General features: G+C 41.6%; 2 protein-coding genes across 4 annotated transcripts in view; both read right to left on the bottom strand.

The window, feature by feature from the left end:
• Window positions 1–7190, bottom strand: part of fbxw8 (F-box and WD repeat domain containing 8) — a 45157-nt gene extending 37967 nt beyond the window's left edge. Inside the window, exons 1-2 of the mRNA XM_062958611.1 lie at window positions 6598–7190; window positions 2917–3021 (exon numbers count right to left, since the gene is read on the bottom strand). Coding sequence (XP_062814681.1) covers window positions 2917–3021; window positions 6598–6918 — 426 coding nt within the window. The 5' untranslated portion in view covers window positions 6919–7190. The remainder of the gene's footprint in view (window positions 1–2916; window positions 3022–6597) is intronic.
• Window positions 7191–7396: 206 nt separating this feature from the next.
• Window positions 7397–22457, bottom strand: part of rnft2 (ring finger protein, transmembrane 2) — a 41907-nt gene continuing 26846 nt past the window's right edge. For 2 of the 3 annotated variants that reach the window (XM_062958616.1, XM_062958614.1), the window contains 2 exons: window positions 13981–21180; window positions 7397–7487 (listed from right to left, as the gene is read on the bottom strand). In XM_062958616.1, coding sequence (XP_062814686.1) covers window positions 21163–21180 — 18 coding nt within the window. In that variant the 3' untranslated portion in view covers window positions 7397–7487; window positions 13981–21162. The remainder of the gene's footprint in view (window positions 7488–13980; window positions 21181–22457) is intronic. The other variant, XM_062958615.1, reaches the window with a different exon arrangement.

The raw sequence follows: 22457 nt of genomic DNA on the forward strand, positions 1-22457 counted from the left end.
AGAAATCGGATTTCTTCCACTTACAGCAGGTTCTGTGGCATGTGTGAAGCAAAACTTGATTTTCTAAATCAGAGATGGATTTAAGTCACTGCTGTCAAAAATATGAGGAATCAACAGGATTGTTTCAAGAAAACTAAAAAGGAATTAAAATGTATTTCAGCTGGGAACTGTCAATGTTGTTCAACATATTCAATTCATTTGTGTGTGTTTGTGTGTCCCCATGGTTGTCATTTTGGATTTTTTTCTGAGAGCACACTGAGAAGGTAACTGGAGTCCCGGGGGTAATATTCAGGGCATCCAAAGACATTCCTCCAATGCAGTTTTAGCTGGAGCAAGTTTGCACAGACACCAAAGAGAGATTTAAACACCAGAAAGGTCTGCTAATTTTGCAAACCTACTAGTGGAATGAAGGAAAGAGAAAGCCACGAACTGCCAATGTAATGAGAATGCAAAGAACCATTGCCTGATTTAAATTTAGGGGACACTTTAGGACAGTCTTCCTCAATCTCAACCGCCCTACATCTCCTATCAGCTTCAGTCAATACCCCCATACAGGTTGGGACGATGGGAGTTGTAATCCAACACATCTGGACAGTATGAGGTGGGGTACACCTGCTATGGAAAGCAATTGCCTCTAAACAAAAGGCTTCCAAGATGTTCTTTCAACATTAATGAGATTTTTTTAATCTGCTGTGATTTTAATCAGGTTAATTCGAACCCTGCCAGCCACTAAACCTGCCTTTTCCAAGGAGGGGCCCGGTAAGCTGAGACACGCCGTTAATGCACCACAAACTGGCATGGCCAAGCTGAGTAAAAAGCCTTGCCGAGCGAGGCGCAGCTGCAAGGAACTTCTAATAAAAAAGCATCTCGAGCACTCCACTTTACGGCAGCACTGTGAGTGGCTCCATTTAACCGACGGTCCACAAAACAGCACTGGGCTCCAGCTCCAATTTACTAGCTGTGCTTGCATTAAGGGTACAGGTGAACGACTGAATGCCAAAAGATTAAAGAGACTCTCAGCTTCTCCCTCACAAAAGGGAGCCCACGGCTTTATTGGTATCGTTGCCCAGTCGCTGAAAGCCTATGCGAGTTAACTCAATGGCATGTTTGGGAGGGGGATCGATAGCAAGTATTTTTTTCCAGATTGCTGCACAAAACTAACAGCAACAAATCTCAAGGCAAAGCCATCAGGGAGAAAGAAGGGCGACTTATTTTGCTCTTCGTCCCTTTTCCAACTGCCCTTCATCCAGTGAAATGAATAGTGTTCCTTTATGCCTTATGACACCCACTTTGAACCACCAACGTTGGGCATTTTTCTACCTTCAGCTGCCTATTAAATGCATTGAAATTTTATTTCTAAAAACCATTGGTCAAGAAACCACATATGGGGACATACTTCTAAGCCAGTGGTTCTCAACCTGGGCTCCCCAGATGTTTTTGGCCTACAACTCCCAGAAATCCCAACCAGTTTACCAGCTGTTATGATTTCTGGGAGTTGAAGGTCAAAAACATCTGGGGACCCCACATTGAGAACCACCGTTCTAAACTAAGAAACCCTTTGGATCACAGTCTGTGCAGAGTCCCAGATGGATTCTAAATTGGTTTGAAGCAAATTTAGAAGTCAGGGCCTTTGTTTCAAGGGATGTCCTCTCACTAAATACAGTCACACTGTATTTAACATGGCAAAGATGCAAAGATCGAGGGGGAAAACAAAACAGCACAACAAGGAGAAAAGAGGTGGAACAGAAGCCAACAGGTAGGCATGGCAATGTCAAGACTTCACTTTTGAGTCGCAATCCCTGGTCACCCAGTTCCCCAGTCAAGTAATTTTCCTGTCAACCATTGACCATTTAATGTTCACTCATGTCATTCAAATGACTCACGATATTTGTCCCACTCATCAGTGCCATTCTATTAATTCCTAAAGTGCTTCAAAATTTTTTTTAAAAAAACCGCTTGCAACAATAACATTGAAAGGGCAATGAATGGGGCATTCCATTTAACAAAACAGGTATTCCAACATTCCAGAAAAAATAAAAAACATGGAAAGTAAAATGAAAACCATTTCCATGTTTATTATAGCTTTGGGTGTTTTTTCCACCTTTATCCGTTTAGAAGATGACTAAAAGTTTACTTATTCTTCTCTTTCCAAAAGGCTTTGAAAGCCCTGGAACATTCCCCATCTCTCAGCTGCCTCCTTAAATACTGAGGGACTGCTTTAGACCACTGCTTAAGCTGTGGGTCCTGACTACAAATGGGGTCCCCTATGCTCAATGTTGGGGGTTCAAAAAATTTGGAAACAGGAAAAGGTTTCTGAATGCCACCTAGACATTTACACAAATCTGTTAGCAAAAACACGCAGTGCTTACAGTGAAACTCTGCAGAAAATGAACTTTATAAAAAGGAAAATCAGCCTGTTCAGCAAGCCTTGCAAATGGTGGTTTATTATCAGTAAATGTTTGGATTTTATACCTATTTTATATACCTAAATACCTGGGGTCACATATACATTTCTTAGGCAGAAAGAGGTTGCGAGTGGGAAAACGTTTAAGAAGCCCTGCTTTAGAGAACCATTTCAGAAGCACATATTTGACCTAAGTCAGAAACAGTTTCAAACATTTTAAAAAGAAAGGAGTCATTGCAAACTACTGAGGTGCTACGAACAGTGCTACAGTGCAGTATCCCTTCCACAGATTTCTGGAAATCTTACTCACTAGCTGCACTCTGTTTCAAAGGGTATAACACGCTCACACTTTGCATCAGAACTTGGCAATTCTGCCACTAGATCAGAAGAAGATCCTTTCACATATGCTGTTAAGTAAGAAGACCTATTGATTCTAGTGACATTTACTTTCTTTCACATCATTCACTTGTAACAAGAGCAGAAGGTAACCAGCAAACCAGATGAAAGCTTACCTGGGCACACCTCCCCAACTCTGTCCGACCGAGGAACTGAAATATTTTTAATGCCAGTTCATAAGGTAGTTGCACATCAAAGAACGGGACCTCATTTATTTCATTCTGAAAGGGAGCCGGGAAAGGGAGAGAGAATGGTACTTCATTTTATTTGGCACTGCAACTGACAACAGAACCAAAGACAGAGGAAACCCAGTCAGCTATTAGCCTTTTTTTTCATAATAAACTATCACCCTGTTATCTCTGTCAAGGAATCGAACCATAAGAACAGTAAAAGAGCACAGTACAGACTCAGAGTTTAGAAAAGTTATTTTGCAGTTCCTAGAATGCTCCAGTCAATGGCTATGGTGACTGGGAGATTCTGGGATCATCCCCATACAAAGTAGGTACTTGTCCTCCAACAGGATCCCATTTACAATTTCCCATTTCAAGCAAAATGAGAAACTAGGGTCAACCGAGGACTCTGGGATTTAATCACTTTCCATCATGCTCTCATCTTTGCTTTTTATTATTATTTTTTGAAGAAAAAAGGGTTAAAAATTATATAGACATATATATAAAACGTAAGTTCATCAATCTTATGACCTCACATTTTCCCCCCTTTTATTTTATTTCATCCCCATGCTCCCCTTATCCAGAGCCATCTCTTCTTCTAAAATCCCACCAAAAGTTCAGTTCTTCATGTGGAGGTAAATTCCCGTCTTCTTTTTCCAATACTTTTCCTAAAAAAAATTCTCCAGATACTTTCAAAGTAATTTTTCATAGGCCCTTCTTTACTTTTAAATTTGATGTTAAGTTTATCATTCAACACCATTCTTCTTTATACAATTTCTCAATTGGTATTATCATTTCCCCTTTCCAATATTTTGCGATTAGTAATCTAGCTGCTGTTAACAGCATATCTATTAATTTTTTCCCCTCTTATCTTTCCTTTCATCTCTTTTAATTGCTAGCAATATTTCTTCCAGATTCCTTCTAATTTCTATACTTATAATATTTTCGATTTCTCAAAGCTGATTAAAAACATGTTCAAAGCTAAAACCACAACCCCCTTCCCTGACTTGATTCTTAAAAACTTTCTACTTTCAAAAACTTTTTCTTCTTTAAATACCGACAAGGCACCAGATCTCATCTGATCTTGGAAGCTAAGGAAAGATATGCACACCGGCAAACATGAGTTCTTCTGCCACGTCTATGTTAGCCCTCAATCTGAAGCATAAAATACCCAAGGACCAAGAGAAGAAATTAACGCTGCTGAAGATGCATTTATCCCACAGTATGAAGCTCACAATGATATATATTTATTGTGGCACACAGTTAAAAGCTCTAAATAACATATCAGATAAAGACTTACAATGCAGAAGCAAAAATAAAACTATCTTGCTAAAAGAGCTCTTCTGATGGGCAGAATCCCAATAACAAATATGGATGCCCACTGCTTGGAAATTCACATTTACAAAGCACTGTGCTAATTAAGCTCCAGCTCAGCCAATGGATTCATTTTCTGCCTTCGCAAATTTAATCTGTGACCTCCCCTTACAAAAAAAAGCTAAATTGAAAGAAAGGTGTAATTAAACACAAGCGCAGTTCTTATAACTTTGGCATAAATTTCACTTTTCCAGACACAAGCCAAGACTGGAATACTGAAAAACATTTCTTTTAATTCTTCAGAAATGGCATTTCATGCTGCCCATAATATCTGCTGGGAATTGGTTCCAGGACCCCTGTGGATACCAAACTCCATGGACTTTCAAATTTAATTATATACAATGGTATAATAAAATGGTATTTCTGAAATAAAATGGTAAAATCACGGTTTGTTTTTTGGACTTAAAAACATTTTCAAGCCACAGTGGAATCTGTGGATGAAAAATCCACCGATACGGGGGGCCAACTGTACTCCAGAACACTGTTTCTTAACCTGTAGGTCCTGGCCCCAAATGGGGTCCCCTTCTCTCAATGCTGGGGTCATGAAAAAATTTGCTGCAAGGGCATCCATTGTTTCAACAACAAAAAAAACTTTTTTAGATGCAAAAAAATTAATCAGGGTTTTTCTGGCATCAAAATGTTATTTCATGAGCTTCACCAGGGTAAAAAGGTGGAGAAAGGCAGCTCTAGAACTTGTTTTCTCTGCTGAATGGGACAATAATAGACATGTTGGTGATCTGGGAATGGAGGAGCTTTCTCCATTCCCAGCCCACCTAAACCTTAGGAAGATCTTCCTGATGGTTAGAGCTGTCCAACAAACAGTGAAATCTGCTGTTGCCTTGGAGTCTCTTTCGCTGGAGGTTTATAAGCAGGAGGGCTTGGATTGTGTGTTCCTGCCTGGCAGAAGGGGGCTGGACTGGATGGCCTTTGGGGGTCTCTTTCAAGCCTAAAATGCTATGATTCCATGGAAGAGAAGGAGGAGAGGAAGGAGGAAAAGGAGAAGAAGAGGAAAAGGAAGAAAGGGAGAAGGAGGAGAGAAAAAGAGGAAATGGGAGGAGGAGTAAATGGAGGGGAGAAGGAAAAGAAGAGGAAGAAGCAGGAGTAGAAAAGGAAGAAGAGAAAAAAGAAGAGGAAAAGGAAGGAGGAGCAAAAAGAGAAGGATGGAGAAGAAGAAGAAGAAGAAGAAGAAGAAGAAGAAGAAGAGGAGGAGGAAAGGGAGAAGAAAAGGCGGAAGGAGAAGAAGGAGAAGAAGAAGAGGAAAAGAAGAGGAAAAGAAGAGAAAAAGGAAGGAGGAGCAAAAAGAAGAGAAGAATGGAGAAGAAGAAGGAGAAGAAGAAAAGGAAGAAGAGGAGGGGGAAAGGGAGAAGAAAAGGAGGAAGGAAGAGAAGGAGAGGAAGAAGAAGGAGTAAAAGGAGGAGAGGAAGAAGAGAAGGAAGGAGAGGAAGAAGAGGAAGAAGAGGAAAAGGAAGAAGAGGAGGAGGAAAAGGAGACGAAAAGGCAGAAGGAGAAGAAGGAGAGGAAGAAGAGGAAAAGAAGAGGAAAAGGAAGGAGGAGCAAAAAGAAGAGAAGGATGGAGAAGAAGAAGGAGAAGAAGAAGAAAAGGAAGAAGAGAAGGAAGGAGAGGAAGAAGAGGAAAAAGAGGAAAAGGAAGAAGAGGAGGAGGAAAGGGAGAAGAAAAGGCGGAAGGAGAAGAAGGAGAAGAAGAAGAGGAAAAGAAGAGGAAAAGAAGAGAAAAAGGAAGGAGGAGCAAAAAGAAGAGAAGAATGGAGAAGAAGAAGGAGAAGAAGAAAAGGAAGAAGAGGAGGGGGAAAGGGAGAAGAAAAGGAGGAAGGAAGAGAAGGAGAGGAAGAAGAAGGAGTAAAAGGAGGAGAGGAAGAAGAGAAGGAAGGAGAGGAAGAAGAGGAAGAAGAGGAAAAGGAAGAAGAGGAGGAGGAAAAGGAGACGAAAAGGCAGAAGGAGAAGAAGGAGAGGAAGAAGAGGAAAAGAAGAGGAAAAGGAAGGAGGAGCAAAAAGAAGAGAAGGATGGAGGAGAAGAAGAAGAAGAAGAAGAAGAAAAGGAAGAAGAGGAGGAGGAAAGGGAGAAGAAAAGGAGGAAGGAAGAGAAGAAGGAGAGGAAGAAGAAGGAGTAAAAGGAGAAGAGGAAGAAGAGGAAGAAGAGGAAAAGGAAGAGGAGGAGGAGGAGGAGAGAAAGGAAGAAGAGAAAGAAGTGGGAAAGGATGAAGGAGGAGGAGGAGGAGGGCGCGCCTTCCCTACCAAGTCCTGGATGAGCTGTCCCAGGAGGTCTTCCTCGGCTCCGGCTCCTGCCGGTGTTGCGGGCAGGGGCTTCCGGGCGGGCGCGGGGGGCGCCTGCGTGGGTCCGGCTGGGCGGAGGCCGCGAAGGCCCGGCTGCCCTTCGGGGCCCTGCTCGGGCTCCCAGCGCGAGAGGGCCCCGCAGCCTCCCCAGCCTCGGAGGGGCTCGGGCGCCTGCTCTGCGGCCTCTCGCGGCCTTTTCCCGCCCCGCCGCCGCCTGGGGCCTCCCTCGGCCAGCTCGGCCCGCCAGCGGCGGCGGAAACGGGCCAGCTCCGCGTCCCCCATGGCGAGCCCGCCGAGCGAGCGCCGTCTGAGGGAGAGAGAAAGACCGCCGCCTCACAGCCGCTTCCGGTCTTGCCGTCCGACGCTGTGGAACGCCCGAGCGGAAACCGCGGCTGCCGCTCCGGAGCTCATTGCGTCGTGCGTCCAAGTTGGCAGCGTCGCCACAGGCTGCGTGCCGCTTGGCAAGACACCCCCCTTCCACTGGCCTGCTTCAGTGGGATGGACCGTGGAACCCTGGACGTTGTCGCTGAGGCGGAGGAGAAGACTGAAGACCTTGTAAAAGTACCGCGTAGAATCCAAAATAAGAACAACAGGAGGGAAAAGTTCGCAGTCAGATCGAATGCCATTGGAAACACTTGAGATAATGTTAACTCGCAGGAACACCTCAGCAAGCAAGAGTCCAAAAGTGGCAGGCTAAAACACAGAACCTATTAGGTGGATCTGTCATTGGTTACGTGACCAAACCCAAAGGGTGTCTCACCTTAATGCTTCCTCTTCTTCATCCTGGAAAGAAGTGACTAATGGACTGCCGCAGGGTTCGGTCCTGGGCCCAGTTCTGTTCAATATCTTGACTTGGATGAAGGTTCAGAGCGCATGTTGATCAAGTTTAAAAATGACCACAACACTATTAAAATACTTGTAAAAACATACGCACAAGATCACACTAATAAAATGCAGGTTAATTAAAATTCTAATAATAATAACAATAATAATAAAGCAATGGCAACCTGGCTCTCTTTGTGGCTCTTTCTTTCCTCCCTCCCTCTCATACACAGGTCACTATTCTTCCCCAGTGATAGTACAAAGCAAACAAGGATACATACTTTGACTTTTATCTTGAGAGATTCTATTTGTAGTCATATTGTTCTAAAAGTCGACCCATAACTAATTGTAAACAGGTGTGAGTGACACAACTGCATATTGCTTTCCCTCGGCTTTTTCTTTGTCTAATGTTTTTACTAAGTATTTAATTGATTTAACTACGTTGTCTGATTTTATTGAATTTTGGCATTTTTTGTAAGCCGCCTTGAGTCCCTTCGGGTGAGAAAGGCGGGATAAAAATGTTGTAAATACCATAAATAAATAAATTCATCTTTGGGGTGCATCTACACTGTTGAACAAATGCAGTTTGACATCACTTAAACTACCATGACGGCTAAAGTCATTTGGGATATTGATGAATTTGGTGTCATCTCAACATTTTGATCAGCATGCGCTCTCTAGCCATCAAATATATTCTTCCAAATTATAATTGTATTTCAATCAGGCACAACATTTTGTACAAAAATGATTTCAAATATCTACACCAAATGTCTTGGAAATGTGTCTATTTGTGAGATGGTGAGAAGCAGCACATTATTATTATTATTATTATTATTGACACAACAACATAGGATGACACAGCAAACAAGATAGATATCTTGGATTTTGTGTCACAAAACCACAAGTCGAACACTTCCCAAGTGTCTAGGACTGTGTGATGTATTATTATTATTATTATTATTATTATTATTATTATTATTATTATTATTATTATTATTATTATTATTTTATGACACAGCAAACGAGATCTATATGCTGGATTTCATATCACAAAACCACAAGTCGAACACTTCCCAAGTGTTTAGGAGTGTGATGTATTTTCAGATGATGCGTGCAGATCCCAGTAATAATAATAATAATAATAATAATAATAATAATAATAATAATAATTATTATTATTATTATTATTATTATTATTATTATTATTATTATTATTATTATTATTATTTGAATCTAAACAGAAACTGGATTCAAACCTTGGGGTGCTCCCAGCCTCCCTGCAATGTATTTCTCAGACTCCACAAAGGCTCTATTTCAGTTCAGATCATTCCAAACATATTCTCCAAGCTCGGTGACAATCTGCCCAGACAGAGAAGACAGAGAGAGAGAGAGGAGAGTGCAATTCTATGCTTTACTCCTCTGCTGAACTCAGTAGTGTTTACTTCTGAACGTAAAACATGTTGCCTTGTAAAACATGTCAGGGTTTAACAAAAGGAAGCTTCCGCCAGCCAAAACACAGCTTGCCACTTTTAATTAGAAGCAGAAACAATCTTGCAAAGGAGGGGGACCACTTAAACTATTAGCCTGGATTAGAAACTCCGCCAGGGAACTGAAAAGAAATATACAACCTCTGATTACTATTCTTCCTTGGAAAAAAAGTAAAGCTTAAAAGCTTTCGGAGCGTGTTTCCTTGCCAGAGCAAAAAAAAGGCCCACTAATTGCTCCGACACTCCGAAAGATGACAGTTGCAATGACTCCTCCGTCATCCCACTCTCTCAAATGGCTCGCAAAACGTCCCTTTTATTATTTTCTCTCTCTTCCTTTCACTTTCCCCCTTTTGTCCTCAGATGGCTTTGGTTGCTGCAAACTTGAGTTCAAAGTCAAAAGTAATATGCATTCTGTTAACACTGCACAATTGATGCAGTTTGACACCACTTTACCTGGCTCAGTGCAATGGAATCCTCAAAGCTGTCCTGACTCTCTTTGGCAGAGAAAGCAAAAGACCTTGTCAAGCCACAACCCCCATGATTCCAAAGCATCGGGCCGTGGCAGTTAAAGTGGTGTCAAACTGCATTCACTGTACAATATAGATCAGGGCTCCCCAAATTTTTTAAACAGGGGGCCAGTTCATGGTCCCTCAGGCCGTTGGAGGGCCAGACTATAGTTTTTTTTTTAAAAAAAAAAACTATGAACAAATTCCCATGTACACTGTACATATCTAATTTTGAAGTAAAAAAAACCAAAATGGGAACAATCATTATCATAATCATAATAAAAATGATAAAGAGGATTGGAAGAGACCCCTTGGGCCATTTAGTCCAACCCCCTTCTACCTTTGTGCACCAAAAGCACAAGCAAAGCACCCCTGACAGATGGCCACCCAGCCTCAATGTTGTTAATAATAGTAATATAATAATAATAATAATAATAACAATAACAATAATAATAATAATAATTGACAAAATTACGATCTGCAAAAGGCCACCCTACTGGGATCTGGGCACATCATCCGAAAATACATCACACAGTCCTAGACACTTGAGAAGTGTTCGACTTGTGATTTTGTGATATGAAATCCAGCATGTCTATCTTGTTTGCTGTGTCATAATAAAATAATAATAACAACAATAATAATAATAATAATAATAATAATAATAATAATACATCACACAGTCCTAGACACTTGGGAAGTGTTTGACTTGTGATTTTGTGAAACAAAATCCAGCATATCTATCTTGTTTGCTGTGTCATACAATAAAATAATAATAATATATCACACAGTCCTAGATGCTTGGGAAGTGTTCGACTTGTGATTTTGTGATACGAAATCCAGCATATAGATCTCGTTTGCTGTGTTATACTGTGTCCTTCTGTCAATAATAATAATAATAATAATAATAATAATAATAATAATAATAACAACAACAACATTACGAGGAAGAACTTTCTAACCGTAAGAAGAGCTATTCAACAGTGGAACTCTCTGCTTCGGAGTCCATTGGAGGCTCCTTCTCTGGAGGCTCTTAAACAGGCTGGGTGGCCATCTGTCGGGGGTGCTTTGATTGTGCTTTTCCTGCCTAGCAGAATGGGGGTTGGACTGGATGGCTCACTTTGGCATCTCATCCAAATCTATTATTCTGATCTTGTCTAACATTCAAATCATGATGCCAAAGATATCTCTGAAAGTTGTCTTTTTGAAATAAATGCTCTCGGAAATAAATACATTCAGCCAGGGTTATTATTACGGACGGGAAGTTTTGTTTTGTGCTGTCTAACATTCACCACTTTGAGTCTCTTGAAGAAAAAAAAATTGTATACAAATCAATGCAATGATAACAATGTTAATTATCTATATTTTAGGACATTTGGTTTTCTTGTCAACATGGTGTGCAGAATAACCTCATATCTGACAGGAAATGTTTTTCAATGCACCACACTATATTTATTAAGTTTTAATGGTGACTTTGCATTTATCGAAGAAAAAAAGTATAAAAATAAATACAATAATAATAATAATAATTAATAATAATAATCTACATTTTAGGATATCTGGGTTTCTCATCAATGCAGTGCAGAATTACTCCATATCTGACAGTGCCTAGGAAATGTTTTTCAATGCACCACACTATATTTATTAAGTTTTAATGGTGGCTTTGCATTTATCAAAGAAAAAAAGTATACAAATAAATACAATAATAATAATAATAATAATAATAATAATAATAATAATAATAATAATAATAATATACCTATTAGGATATCTGGGTTTCTCATCAATGCAGTGCAGAATTACCCCATATCTGACAGTGCCTAGGAAATGTTTTTCAATGCACCACACTATATTTATTAAGTTTTAATGGTGGCTTTGCATTTATCAAAGAAAAAAAGTATACAAATAAATACAATAATAATAATAATAATAATAATAATAATAATATACCTATTAGGATATCTGGGTTTCTCATCAATGCAGTGCAGAATTACCCCATATCTGACAGTGCCTAGGAAATGTTTTTCAATGCACCACACTATATTTATTAAGTTTTAATGGTGGCTTTGCATTTATCAGAGAAAAAAAGTATACAAATAAATACAATAATAATAATAATAATAATAATAATAATAATAATAATAATATACCTATTAGGATATCTGGGTTTCTCATCAATGCAGTGCAGAATTACCCCATATCTGACAGTGCCTAGGAAATGTTTTTCAATGCACCACACTATATTTATTAAGTTTTAATGGTGGCTTTGCATTTATCAGAGAAAAAAAGTATACAAATAAATACAATAATAATAATAATAATAATAATAATAATAATATACCTATTAGGATATCTGGGTTTCTCATCAATGCAGTGCAGAATTACCCCATATCTGACAGTGCCTAGGAAATGTTTTTCAATGCACCACACTATATTTATTAAGTTTTAATGGTGACTTTGCATTTATCGAAGAAAAAAAGTATAAAAATAAATACAATTATTATTATTATTAATAATAATAATAATATACCTTTTAGGATATCTGGGTTTCTCATCAATGCAGTGCAGAATTACCCCATATCTGACAGTGCCTAGGAAATGTTTTTCAATGCACCACACTATATTTATTAAGTTTTAATGGTGACTTTGCATTTATCGAAGAAAAAAGTATAAAAATAAATACAATAATAATAATAATATACCTTTTAGGATATCTGGTTTTCTCGTCAACATGGTGCAAAATTACGCCATATCTGACAGTGCCTAGGAAATGTTTTTCAATGCACCACGCTATATTTATTAAGTTTTAATGGTGGCTTTGCATTTATCGAAGAAAAAAGTATAAAAATAAATACAATAATAATAATAATAATATACCTTTTAGGATATCTGGTTTTCTCGTCAACATGGTGCAAAATTACACCATATCTGACAGTGCCTAGGAAATGTTTTTCAATGCACCACGCTATATTTATTAAGTTTTAATGGTGGCTTTGCATTTATCGAAGAAAAAAAGTATACAAATAAATCCAATAAGTAATAATAATATACCTTTTAGGATATCTGAGTTTCTCATCAATGCGGTGTGCAAAATTATCCCATATTTGACGGTGCCTAGGAAAGTAATCGGGTCCTTTCTGCGGCTCAGCAGTTACCCAGCGTTGGAGCACCTTTTGTATTTGAGACCTAATCCCACTAGAGAGTGATCGGGAGTGAAAGAAGTAGATGCCGGGGAGCAAGCACACAGCCCCAAAGCCAAGGCAAGGTGGACAACAAGCGTCGTATTTTGTCAGTTTAACAAACTAAGGACACAAAATGTTTAGATTCCAAAATGTGTACACTCATATGTGAATGCAGTGTTTGAATGTGCACTGCATCATCTCTATTGTTAGCCACCTTGAGTCACTATCTCGGGAGTAAAGAAAATAATAAATAAAGAAGCCTCCGAAAAAGGGGTCCAGAGATGGAGTCAGGGGAAAATATGTTTTGAATGTTAGTTATGCACTTAATTACAAGCAGGATATAAATAAACATAATAATAATAATAATAATAATAATAACTCAGCCGGCATTTGGAAACAATAGACATTGACAAAATCACAATCTGCCAACTGCAAAAGGCCACCCTACTGGGATCTGCATGCATCATCCGAAAATACATCATACAGTCCTAGACACTTGGGAAGTGTTCAACTTGTGATTTTGTGATACGAAATCCAGCATGTCTATCTTGTTTGCTGTGTCATAATAAAATAATAATAATAATAATAATAATAATAATAATAATAATAACAACACATTGACAAAATTACGATCTGCCAACTGCAAAAGGCCACCCTACTGGGATCTGTGTGCATCATCCGAAAATACATCACACAGTCCTAGACACTTGGGAAGTGTTCAACTTGTGATTTTGTGATATGAAATCCAGCATGTCTATCTTGTTTGCTGTGTCATAATAAAATAATAATAATAATAATAATAATAATAAATCTGCCAGCTGTCTGTCTGTCTATCCATCTATCTAGCTGCCTATCTACCTAATTTGTCTATCTGTCCAGTTACATACTACCTATCCATCCTATCTGCCTGTTTATCTTATCTGTCAATTTATCTCCCTATTTATCTGCCTGTCTACTTATCTATTTACCTAATTGGTCTATCTTTCCAGTTATCTAGCTGTCTATCCATCCTATCTGCCTATTTATCTGTAGATTTATCTATCCATCCATCATCTCTGTCTGTTTATCTGCCTGCCTAGTGATCTCCCTATTTATCTGCTTATCTCCCTATTTATCTGCCTATCTATTTATCTATCTATTTGAAGCCCCTGGTGGTGCAGTGGGTTAAACTGTTGAGCTGCTGAACTTGCTGACTGAAAGGTTGGCAGTCTGAATCCAGGGAGTGGGGTGAGCTCCCGTGGTTAGCCCCAGCTTCTGCCAACCTTGCAGTTCGAAAACGTGCCCCCGGTGGCGCAGTGGGTTAAACCCTTGTGCCGGCAGGACTGCTGACTTGAAGGTTGGGTTGCTGACCTGAAGGTTGCTGGGGAGAGCTGGATGAGCTCCCTCTATCAGCTCCAGCTCCATGTGTGGACATGAGAGAAGCCTCCCACAGGGATGGTAAAAACATCAAAACGTCCGGGCAACATCCCTTGGGGCAACGTCCTTGCAGACGGCCAATGCTCTCACACCAGAAGCGACTTGCAGTTTCTCAAGTTGCTCCTAACACACACAAAAAAGTTCAAAAACACTCAAATGTGAGTAGATTACTAATAATATTGCAATATAGTTGTATAATATAATATATTGTATGTATATATACTTGTAAACTGCCCTGAGTCCCCTTCGGGGTGAGAAGGGTGGGATATAAATGTCGCAAATAAATAATAAATAAATAAATAAATAAATAATAGATGAATAGGTATCGCTCGGGCATGAAGAGAAGGGCGTTCCATGCAGTGATGCCAATGGCCACATGACCTTGGAGGTGTCTAGGGACAGCGCCGGCTCTTAGGCTTAGCAATGGAGACCTACCTGCCTAAGCGTCCTATCTGCTTGTCTACCTGTCGAGGGCTCTCTCTACTCCTGTGCCTGTCTCGGGGGCTGCGGGCCCGAAGGGGTTAAGGCCGCTCTGTTGCTCTCTCTGGGGCTCCTCCTCCTCCTCCTGGCCGGGGGCGGGGCCTGCTCCTGTTCGCTCTGCTTATGTTCGGGAGCGCGTCCCGCTCGGCGCCACTCGAAGGCGGGCATGAGAGACAGGTGCTGCCCCGCTGCTCTCCCTCCTTGCCCCGCGCGCTGTCCCGCTGCTCGTCCGGCCATGTGCCCGTGCGCGCAGCCCTGCTGCACCTACTTCAGGGTGGGCAGCGCGAGGGGCCGCGCTCTGGCCGTGACGGCGGCGCGGCTGAAGGCCATCGGCGACGAGCTGCAGGCGCGCGTCCAAGGCCGGCGCTTGGAGGCGGAGTGCCAGCGGCGGAGGCAGCGGTGGGCCTCGGCGGGCACCGGCCTGGCCACCTCCATCGTGCTGCTCCTGGCCTGGGCCTGGTTCAGCCGCCGCCGGAGCATCTAAGGCCCACGAGGTGGCAGGTGAGAAGCGAGCCCCGGGAGGGGAGTTGGGCCCTCAGCCGGACAGGCTGGACCAGGCGTCTGGGCAAACTTCTGGTTGCCCTGAGGTGTTTTGGACTCCAACTCCCACAATGCTTCACAGCCTCAGGGCCTTTCCTTTTCCCCCTCAGTCGCTGTGAAGCATTGTGGGAGTTGGAGTCCAAAACATCTCAGGGCAACAAGAAGTTTGCCCAGACGCCTGACATCAATCACTTTCCCGCCTTTTTGTGCCTGGAGGCAGATATGAAGGTCTCGCCTCAAGTTGACTCTCTCTCTTAGCCTCAGAAGCCAGGAATGGGCCAGAAAGCCCTGCCTGGCAACCCGCATCAGGGGAAAGCACTAACCCTAACCCAAGCCTTCCTGACAGATGGCCATCCAGCTTCTTGTTTCCAAACCCGCTCCTCTGAGACAGTGTGTTCCACTCGTTGAAAGGGACCCCTCAAGGGCCACTCAGTCCAACCCCTTTCTGCCACAAGAAAAGCACTCCTGGCAGATGGCTATCCAGCCTCTGCTTCAAAATCTCCAAGGAAGGAGACTCCTCTGGACTTTCAGGCAGTCCATAATTTAATTAGAGTTGAAGAGAGATGTTGACAAGCTGGAACGTGTCCAGAGGAAGGGCGACTCAAATGATCAAGGGTCTGGAGAACAAACCCTGCCCTGGAGACTAGGACGCAATGGAGCAATGGCTTCAAACTACAGGAAAGAAAGGAGATTCCACCTGAACATGAGGAAGAACTTCCTCACTGAGAGAGAGAGCTGTTCAGGACTGGAACTCTGCCCCAGAGTGTGGTGGAGGCTTTCAAACAGAAACGGGATGGCCATCTGTTGGGGGTGCTTTAAAGGTGATTTTCCTGCTTCTTGGGGTTGGACTGAATGGCCCACGAGGTCTCTTCCAACTCTAATATTCTATGATTCTAAAGGCCATGCAGAGTCCAACCCCATTCTGCCAGGCAGGGATACACAATCCAAGCACTCCTAACAGATGCTCATCCAGCCCCGTCCCAAAACCCCAGGCAGTCTATAATTCCATTAGAGTTAGAAGGGCCACCCAGTCCAACCCCTTTGTGCCAGGCAGGGATACACAATCCAAGCACTCCCGACAGATGCCCATCCAGCCATTAAAAAAGAAAACGCAGAGGAGATTGATCAATATCCGTTTTGAATTGCTTTGCCCAGAATGGGACACAAGGTTATTATTCCAGGTACAGTTTGATCACTCAGAAAGAGAGTGGGACTATGTCACTAGACCCCTTTTGATGAAGCCAAAATTGGGGCTGTGGGAGCTAATGGAGGTGAGAGACTGCCTTCTACTAATGCAAGTCTGTTTTGAGTTCCGGTGCGAAGTAAAGAGTTCCAGGAAATCCCCAGGTCCCAGCCACGCTTTCCCAAGTGTTGGCTCCATTTCCCCCTCCCCATTTCTTTAGGTAGGAATTTCCAGGTAGATCCCACAACAGGTCCAAGGGAAGGGCTGCAAAATGCAAGTTTTCTGGAGTCGAGGGATACTATGTGTAGCAGAAAAGGCAAGAAAGGGCAAATAGGATCCCATTCTTATGATGATGATGATGATTATTATTATTATTATTATTATTAATGTGCAGTTAGATCTGTTGCCTCCCTACCACTGTGAGTTCATTTAATTTTTAAAAGCACAATTAATAACGTAATTATTACCTCATCTTGAGCTGTGAAGAGAGGGAGTAACAATTATTATTATTATTATTATTATTATTATTATTATTATTATTATTATTATTATTATTATTATTATGCCAGAATTAAGTTACTGATGGATCTTCATCCTAAAGGAATCGGTTTTGGTTAAAGATAAATTCCATCAAGCAGCCCCTTTATTGTTGGCAAGTTCCCAGCATAATCCAGAGCTTAATTGATTTTAATTTGTTAGTTCCGGCCACTGTCCGCCTCTGCCGTAAATTCATTTGGTGGCTTTTGCAGTGTAATAAACTTTTTCCATATTTTTATGATAGAGCCAATTAAGAAAGGACATCGATAATCCAGGAACAAAGATTGTGTCATATAGTGTTGTTATTATTATTATCCATTTGGGATGTAAGATGCCATACTAATACAGACCTATGGTGTGGTCCAGCATGGCTTTTCTGTGCAGAAAGTGAATATTGACTGTACCTGATGTGCTGGAGTCCCACTTTTCCTCTAAGGAGCTCAAGGCAATGTAACATGTCCCTCTTTTTCCTTGTTTTTATCCTTAACAGCCCTGTGAGGTAGGCTGAAGTCAGAAAGCGGGTGGCCAAAGCCAGCCGGAGTGAGTTTTAAATGCGAGTCTTCTTAGTCCCTTGAGTAGCACTCTAACCACTACACCATACAGGATCCTTGTTACACAAGTGTTGGTTATTGAAAGTGGCTAAATTATGCCTGAAGCAGCTCGGCTTAGTTTATTCGTTTGACACGAGGCTATATTCTGCTTCACTCAATCTTAAAAATAACAGGTAACACCTCAAAGTTGTAAGATTGCTGTGACCACAAGGGGGGGAGCCCCCAGGATCGGATGCAAAAGCAATGTCCAGAAGAGAGAAGGGAGCATTTTCAGGCGCTGGCATCATGGCAACCCTCTTGCCCTAAGCCAGGAATGGGTTCCAGCTCTCCTGTTTGGCAACCACTTCCCTATTTAGAGTGCAAATTCCCTGTTGGCTTGGCCGGCCGCATGGGAGGGCGCCTGGGTGGGAGGCAGATGTGGTCCCCTAGCTCTTCCCAGCAGGTGTGTCGCTTGGCACCCAGCTCCACCGCAGTGGGAGCAAGATGCAGGGATACCCAGCGATTGGTGAGAAAAAAACCAGCACCCCATTGTGAGAATTTGATAGATTGGAGAACATGTGCTTTCAGTTCCTGGCATCTCCAGTTAAGTCTGCCCTGGTGAAGCTGTTGGGACTTGGGTGATCCAGTTCTGATGTTCACTAAGCCACAAAACTCACCCGATAATCCCAGGCGAATCATTCCACTCAGGGAAGGAAAGCTGGGTACAATTTCTCTTCTTGAATTTATTGCGACAATGATGCCACCCCAGGGTTGTCACCAGTTTGGTGACATTGTATAGAGTTTGAAGACATCAGCCTAATGTATTTCAATTATGTCGGGTTAGTTTCGTCATCCCCAGCCAGCGTGACAGAATGGGAGTTGTAGCCCAGGATATCTAGAAGGATCAAGGTAGGGGAAGGGCTGGCCTGAAGGTGGAAAAGTTTTCTGGAAGTTCTTGGCACTGGCTGCGCTTATCTCTCTTGATGTGGAAGCTGAAGGGGGAGAAGTGAGAGGTCCGGGATGAAATCTAATGGTTTTTTGTCCCAGAAATAGTTTCAGCACTTTGGAGAGCTCCTTTAACGGCTAGAAGAAAACCCAGCACAATTTCACAACAACCCTGACTGTGGATGTCTCCAGCGGTCCCTTGTATAAGAGAGGTCCCAGTTTTAGCATCACTTTTAATACAAAGGATGCATCTTCCAAGAAAGTCCCTGTCCTGTGTTCCTTTGAGTAGACCTAGTCCATGGTGCTTTCATATCCGTATATTACATGGCTTTGAACTGACTAAGAGAAGAATTTTCTGATGTTAGAATTGTATGTAACAAAATTTGAAAATATTTGTTACTGGTTTGAAAGTGTTATTTCCTGTTTAATTGTGAGGTTTTTACTTTGAAAGTACTTGTTCTACTCCAGAAATTTTGTTTTTGTGACTGCCATGAACTATGTTGAATTGGTTGAGACTCGATAAGATATTCATTGAAAAACTATAGCAAAATGTGCTGCAGGACGGTCCACAAAAACAAAGGTTTTGCAGTTTAATAAACTTTTCCCATGTTTTTTTAGGATAGAACCAATTAGGAAATGACATTTAGAGTAACCAGGAACAAAAATTGTGTTGCATAGTGGAGTCTCCTTTTCTGGGGGTTTTGAATCAGGGGCTGGATGGCTATCTGTAGGGAGTGCTTGGATTGTGTCTTCCTGCCGGGCAGAATGGTGTTGGACTGCCTGGTCCTTGGGGACTCTTCCAACACTGTGATTCTATGAGTGCTGAGTGCTAAAACTCCCATCGAATTTGGTGTGAACTCAATCCAGTAGTCTCTTATCGGATCTCTCCCCCCCCCCCCCCCCCCAGAATGGTTTTCTTGGATGGCTGTCCTGTACCTTTTCCAGCTCTGTCCCTCTTGGCTGTTTGGATCCAAGCAGCTTTTCAGGCGCCTATCAATCTGGTGCCATATATTGTGCATAATCAGGAACATAAAATGTTTCTTGGGGAGAGGCAGTGAGCTTTTCTCGCAGGAGACCCATCCATTTCTCGTCCCAAAGGGAGCCCAGATGGGCTGGCAAAGATTTGACAGCTTTGGAAGAGGTAGTCAGTCCTTGGAAGAGGTAGACAGTAGTCAGTTCTATTCATTTGTGGCACCTCTAAAGCAAGGCTGCACAACTCTTTGGGATCTGAGGGTTATTTCAGGTATCAAGTGAGATACCTGCCTGCAGAGATACACAGGATAAACAGAGATTTTTGGTGTTATGTCCAGTAAAAAACACATCCTGCCGTAGCTGTATGTGCCAGCATACTACAGGCAAGTGATACAACAGGTGTTTCCATGTTCACTTATTGAACATGTCTGAATGGAAAATAGAGAGAAAGGGATCTCTATTTTAAAAGATCTTTAGGTTTGGCTGCCAAAATGGAAATCATAAGAAAAGCAGATGCTGACCAAAATATATAATCAAGTTGGTTTGAGCTTTTGTTTTCTTAGGGAAGGCTTGCTGAATCTAGTTGCTTCACTTCACATGTGGACATTGTTAGATTTCAATTAAGAATAAGGTCAGCATACTGAAAGATGCTGAACTTGTCCTTTCCATGTTATTTTTATCTCTGTTAAAGTGGTAATGCCCACTGAGGCATACCTGTATTTTGTATCATTTCTAGGTCAACAGTCAGTTCTCAATAAATTTTTGAAAGCATTTCTGTGCAAGGATGTTGCACATTTTGTGTGCGTTTTGTATTCTGCAGACTCTGCTCAGCATGCGGATCACTGACTTGTGCCTAGCTGTCAGCACAAGGATGCTGAACAGTTCAGGAGGGATTAATCGGCTTTTAACATGTGAGCAGAAGAGCTTTTTATGGAGTTATTTTATTTCTTCAGTTCCCTAAACCTGTATATAGTTTACACTGTTTTATTCACTTTTAATTTTTTTCTAAAAAAAACTTTTAATGGTGAATATTGTAATTGTTTTGGAAGCCACCGTGGGTCCCACTCTAGGAGAAAAGTGACATCTAAATAAAGAATGGCAAGAAAGTGAAAGAGAGATGCCTTTAACTAGAACAGAGGTAGACTAGCTCACTCTGTACTCCCCAGTGATACGCCTTTGAGTCACCATAGGAAGTCCCGGTGATAAGTTTGCCTTCAGCTCATCGTAACTTGAAACGACTTGAAGGGACACAATTCTAACAGAAATACTTGAACTGTAGTGCACCCAGTTATTCCATGTTGTTGTTAGAAGGAAAAGAATGTTAAGCAAAATTTAAAGATAGGTCCCATTGTGTGACTGAAGGCTTTTGAAAGAAAGGAGACCTGTTTTAAGAAGACCCTGCTGGAGCAGAGCAAAGCTTCCTCAGGTTCAGCAACCTGTTTCCCTGTCGGGACATGGGCTCAACAAATACCAGCAGGTTTCCAGCCACTCTCCCATTTGCGTTCCCCAGCACCTGGCCAACAGAAAGAAGTATCTTGCTTCTGGTGCTGGAAGGTAAAATAAAAGCCAGCCTGATTAGCTGTCGATTATCTTCCCTGAATTCATCTAATGCTCTTTTAAAGCCATCCAGGTTTGTGGCCAAACCCCAATAGCTTTCGGAGGGGTTTTGTACCACTCCTGGCTTGAATTAAAATAATTACACCGTAACAGAAGACAGCAAAATTGTGATTATAGACTACACTCGGTTGCTTGCTTACTTGTTCTTTGTATTTGTCCCTTGCTTTTTCTCTTTTTTTTCTGTAACTGCTGGGTTGTGCGTGCCCCTTAGCATAAACCGGGATTAATGGTGCAGCGAGAGGAAGAGAAAACGGGTTGAAGGAAAGGATCTGAGAAGTATTTATCCATAGGATTGTCACTGTTGCTGATGGATCAGGGAATAGAAGTGGTCTGCAAATTGATAAAGGACACAGTAGCTTTAGCAAAGAGATGGAGCAAAGAACAGAATTCAGACATTTTGCCACATGGTAAAATTGATAAAATCCCCATATTATTAAACCACACTTTGTGCTTTGTTATATTAAAATCAAGTCATGATTTGAAGTATAATTTTCTAACCATTTTTTGCCTACATTGGTCTAGTAGCACACTGAAGGAATAAACTCAACCAATTGATATGTTTTCCTCGAGAAAGCAATAATGTACTGACCTCATGGCCAACAGTATTTCTTACTTGTCACGGAGGGAGTTACTGGACCTCGACCCTCTAAACCCCACATTTAAGCAACTGGACTGCAATCTTTGGCAGGTTTGAGGGTAACACCGTTTATTATCAGTTCATTCTTGCAAAGGACTCCACAGTAGTGGCCAAGATGAGCATTGATTGCACTGAAAAGGGCATTATAGCTTTGTTCAACTCCTTTCTAGTGTGAAAGAGTATCCCTGGCTGGTTGCCTGGAGATGGAACTGTAGACCAGGAATGAACTAAATGCTTTGACTGTTTAAGAGTTTCTATTTTAATGTGTGTTATGTTTTTAAGGGTTTAAATTATATATTGTATTTTTAGTGTTAGCTGCTATGGGTCTCTTTTTAAGAAAGATTAAGCAGAATAGAAATAATAACAATCACAACAATAATAACTGTGATGCTGGCCACCAGCATCACTTTTCCCCCTAAATAAATTTGATAAAAACTCCACAAAATAGCTCAGTAAGCCCCCAAAACATGATGAAAATGCCTCCATATTCCATCATTGGCCCAAAGAAGCTGAAACTGATATCTGGAGATGGCTGTTGTGCCAGAAAAGGTTGTGTAGAAAAGGGCATGTCAGCAGGCGCTGCTTCTCCTGCAACCAGGTAACAAGGGACATCTGCCGAGATTCTTCCTCCATACTTTGTCTCGAAACTAAGGCCCTTGGGTCGGATGTGGCCCTCCAAGGTCATTTCCTTAGACTTCAGACTTAGTCTGAAATGACTTGAAGGCACGTAACAAGAACAGCGATCCTAATTAACTTTATTGTCTCATCAGCCAAAAGCAGGCCCACACTTCCCATGGGAACACTGGTAAGTTTGTGTTGATTAAAGTTCCTCTACACAGCCATGGAGTCCTCTCTAATTTTCACCACAATGGGGGCCAAATTGTGTTTCTTCTGGCCTCACATCCTTTCTTGAATTTCCTTATTCCATGGGAGCTTACTCTCTCCACAGAAGCCAGAGTGGCTTATGTCG

Source organism: Anolis carolinensis, chromosome X, assembly GCF_035594765.1.
Source record: "Anolis carolinensis isolate JA03-04 chromosome X, rAnoCar3.1.pri, whole genome shotgun sequence".
Taxonomy (NCBI): domain Eukaryota; kingdom Metazoa; phylum Chordata; class Lepidosauria; order Squamata; family Dactyloidae; genus Anolis; species Anolis carolinensis.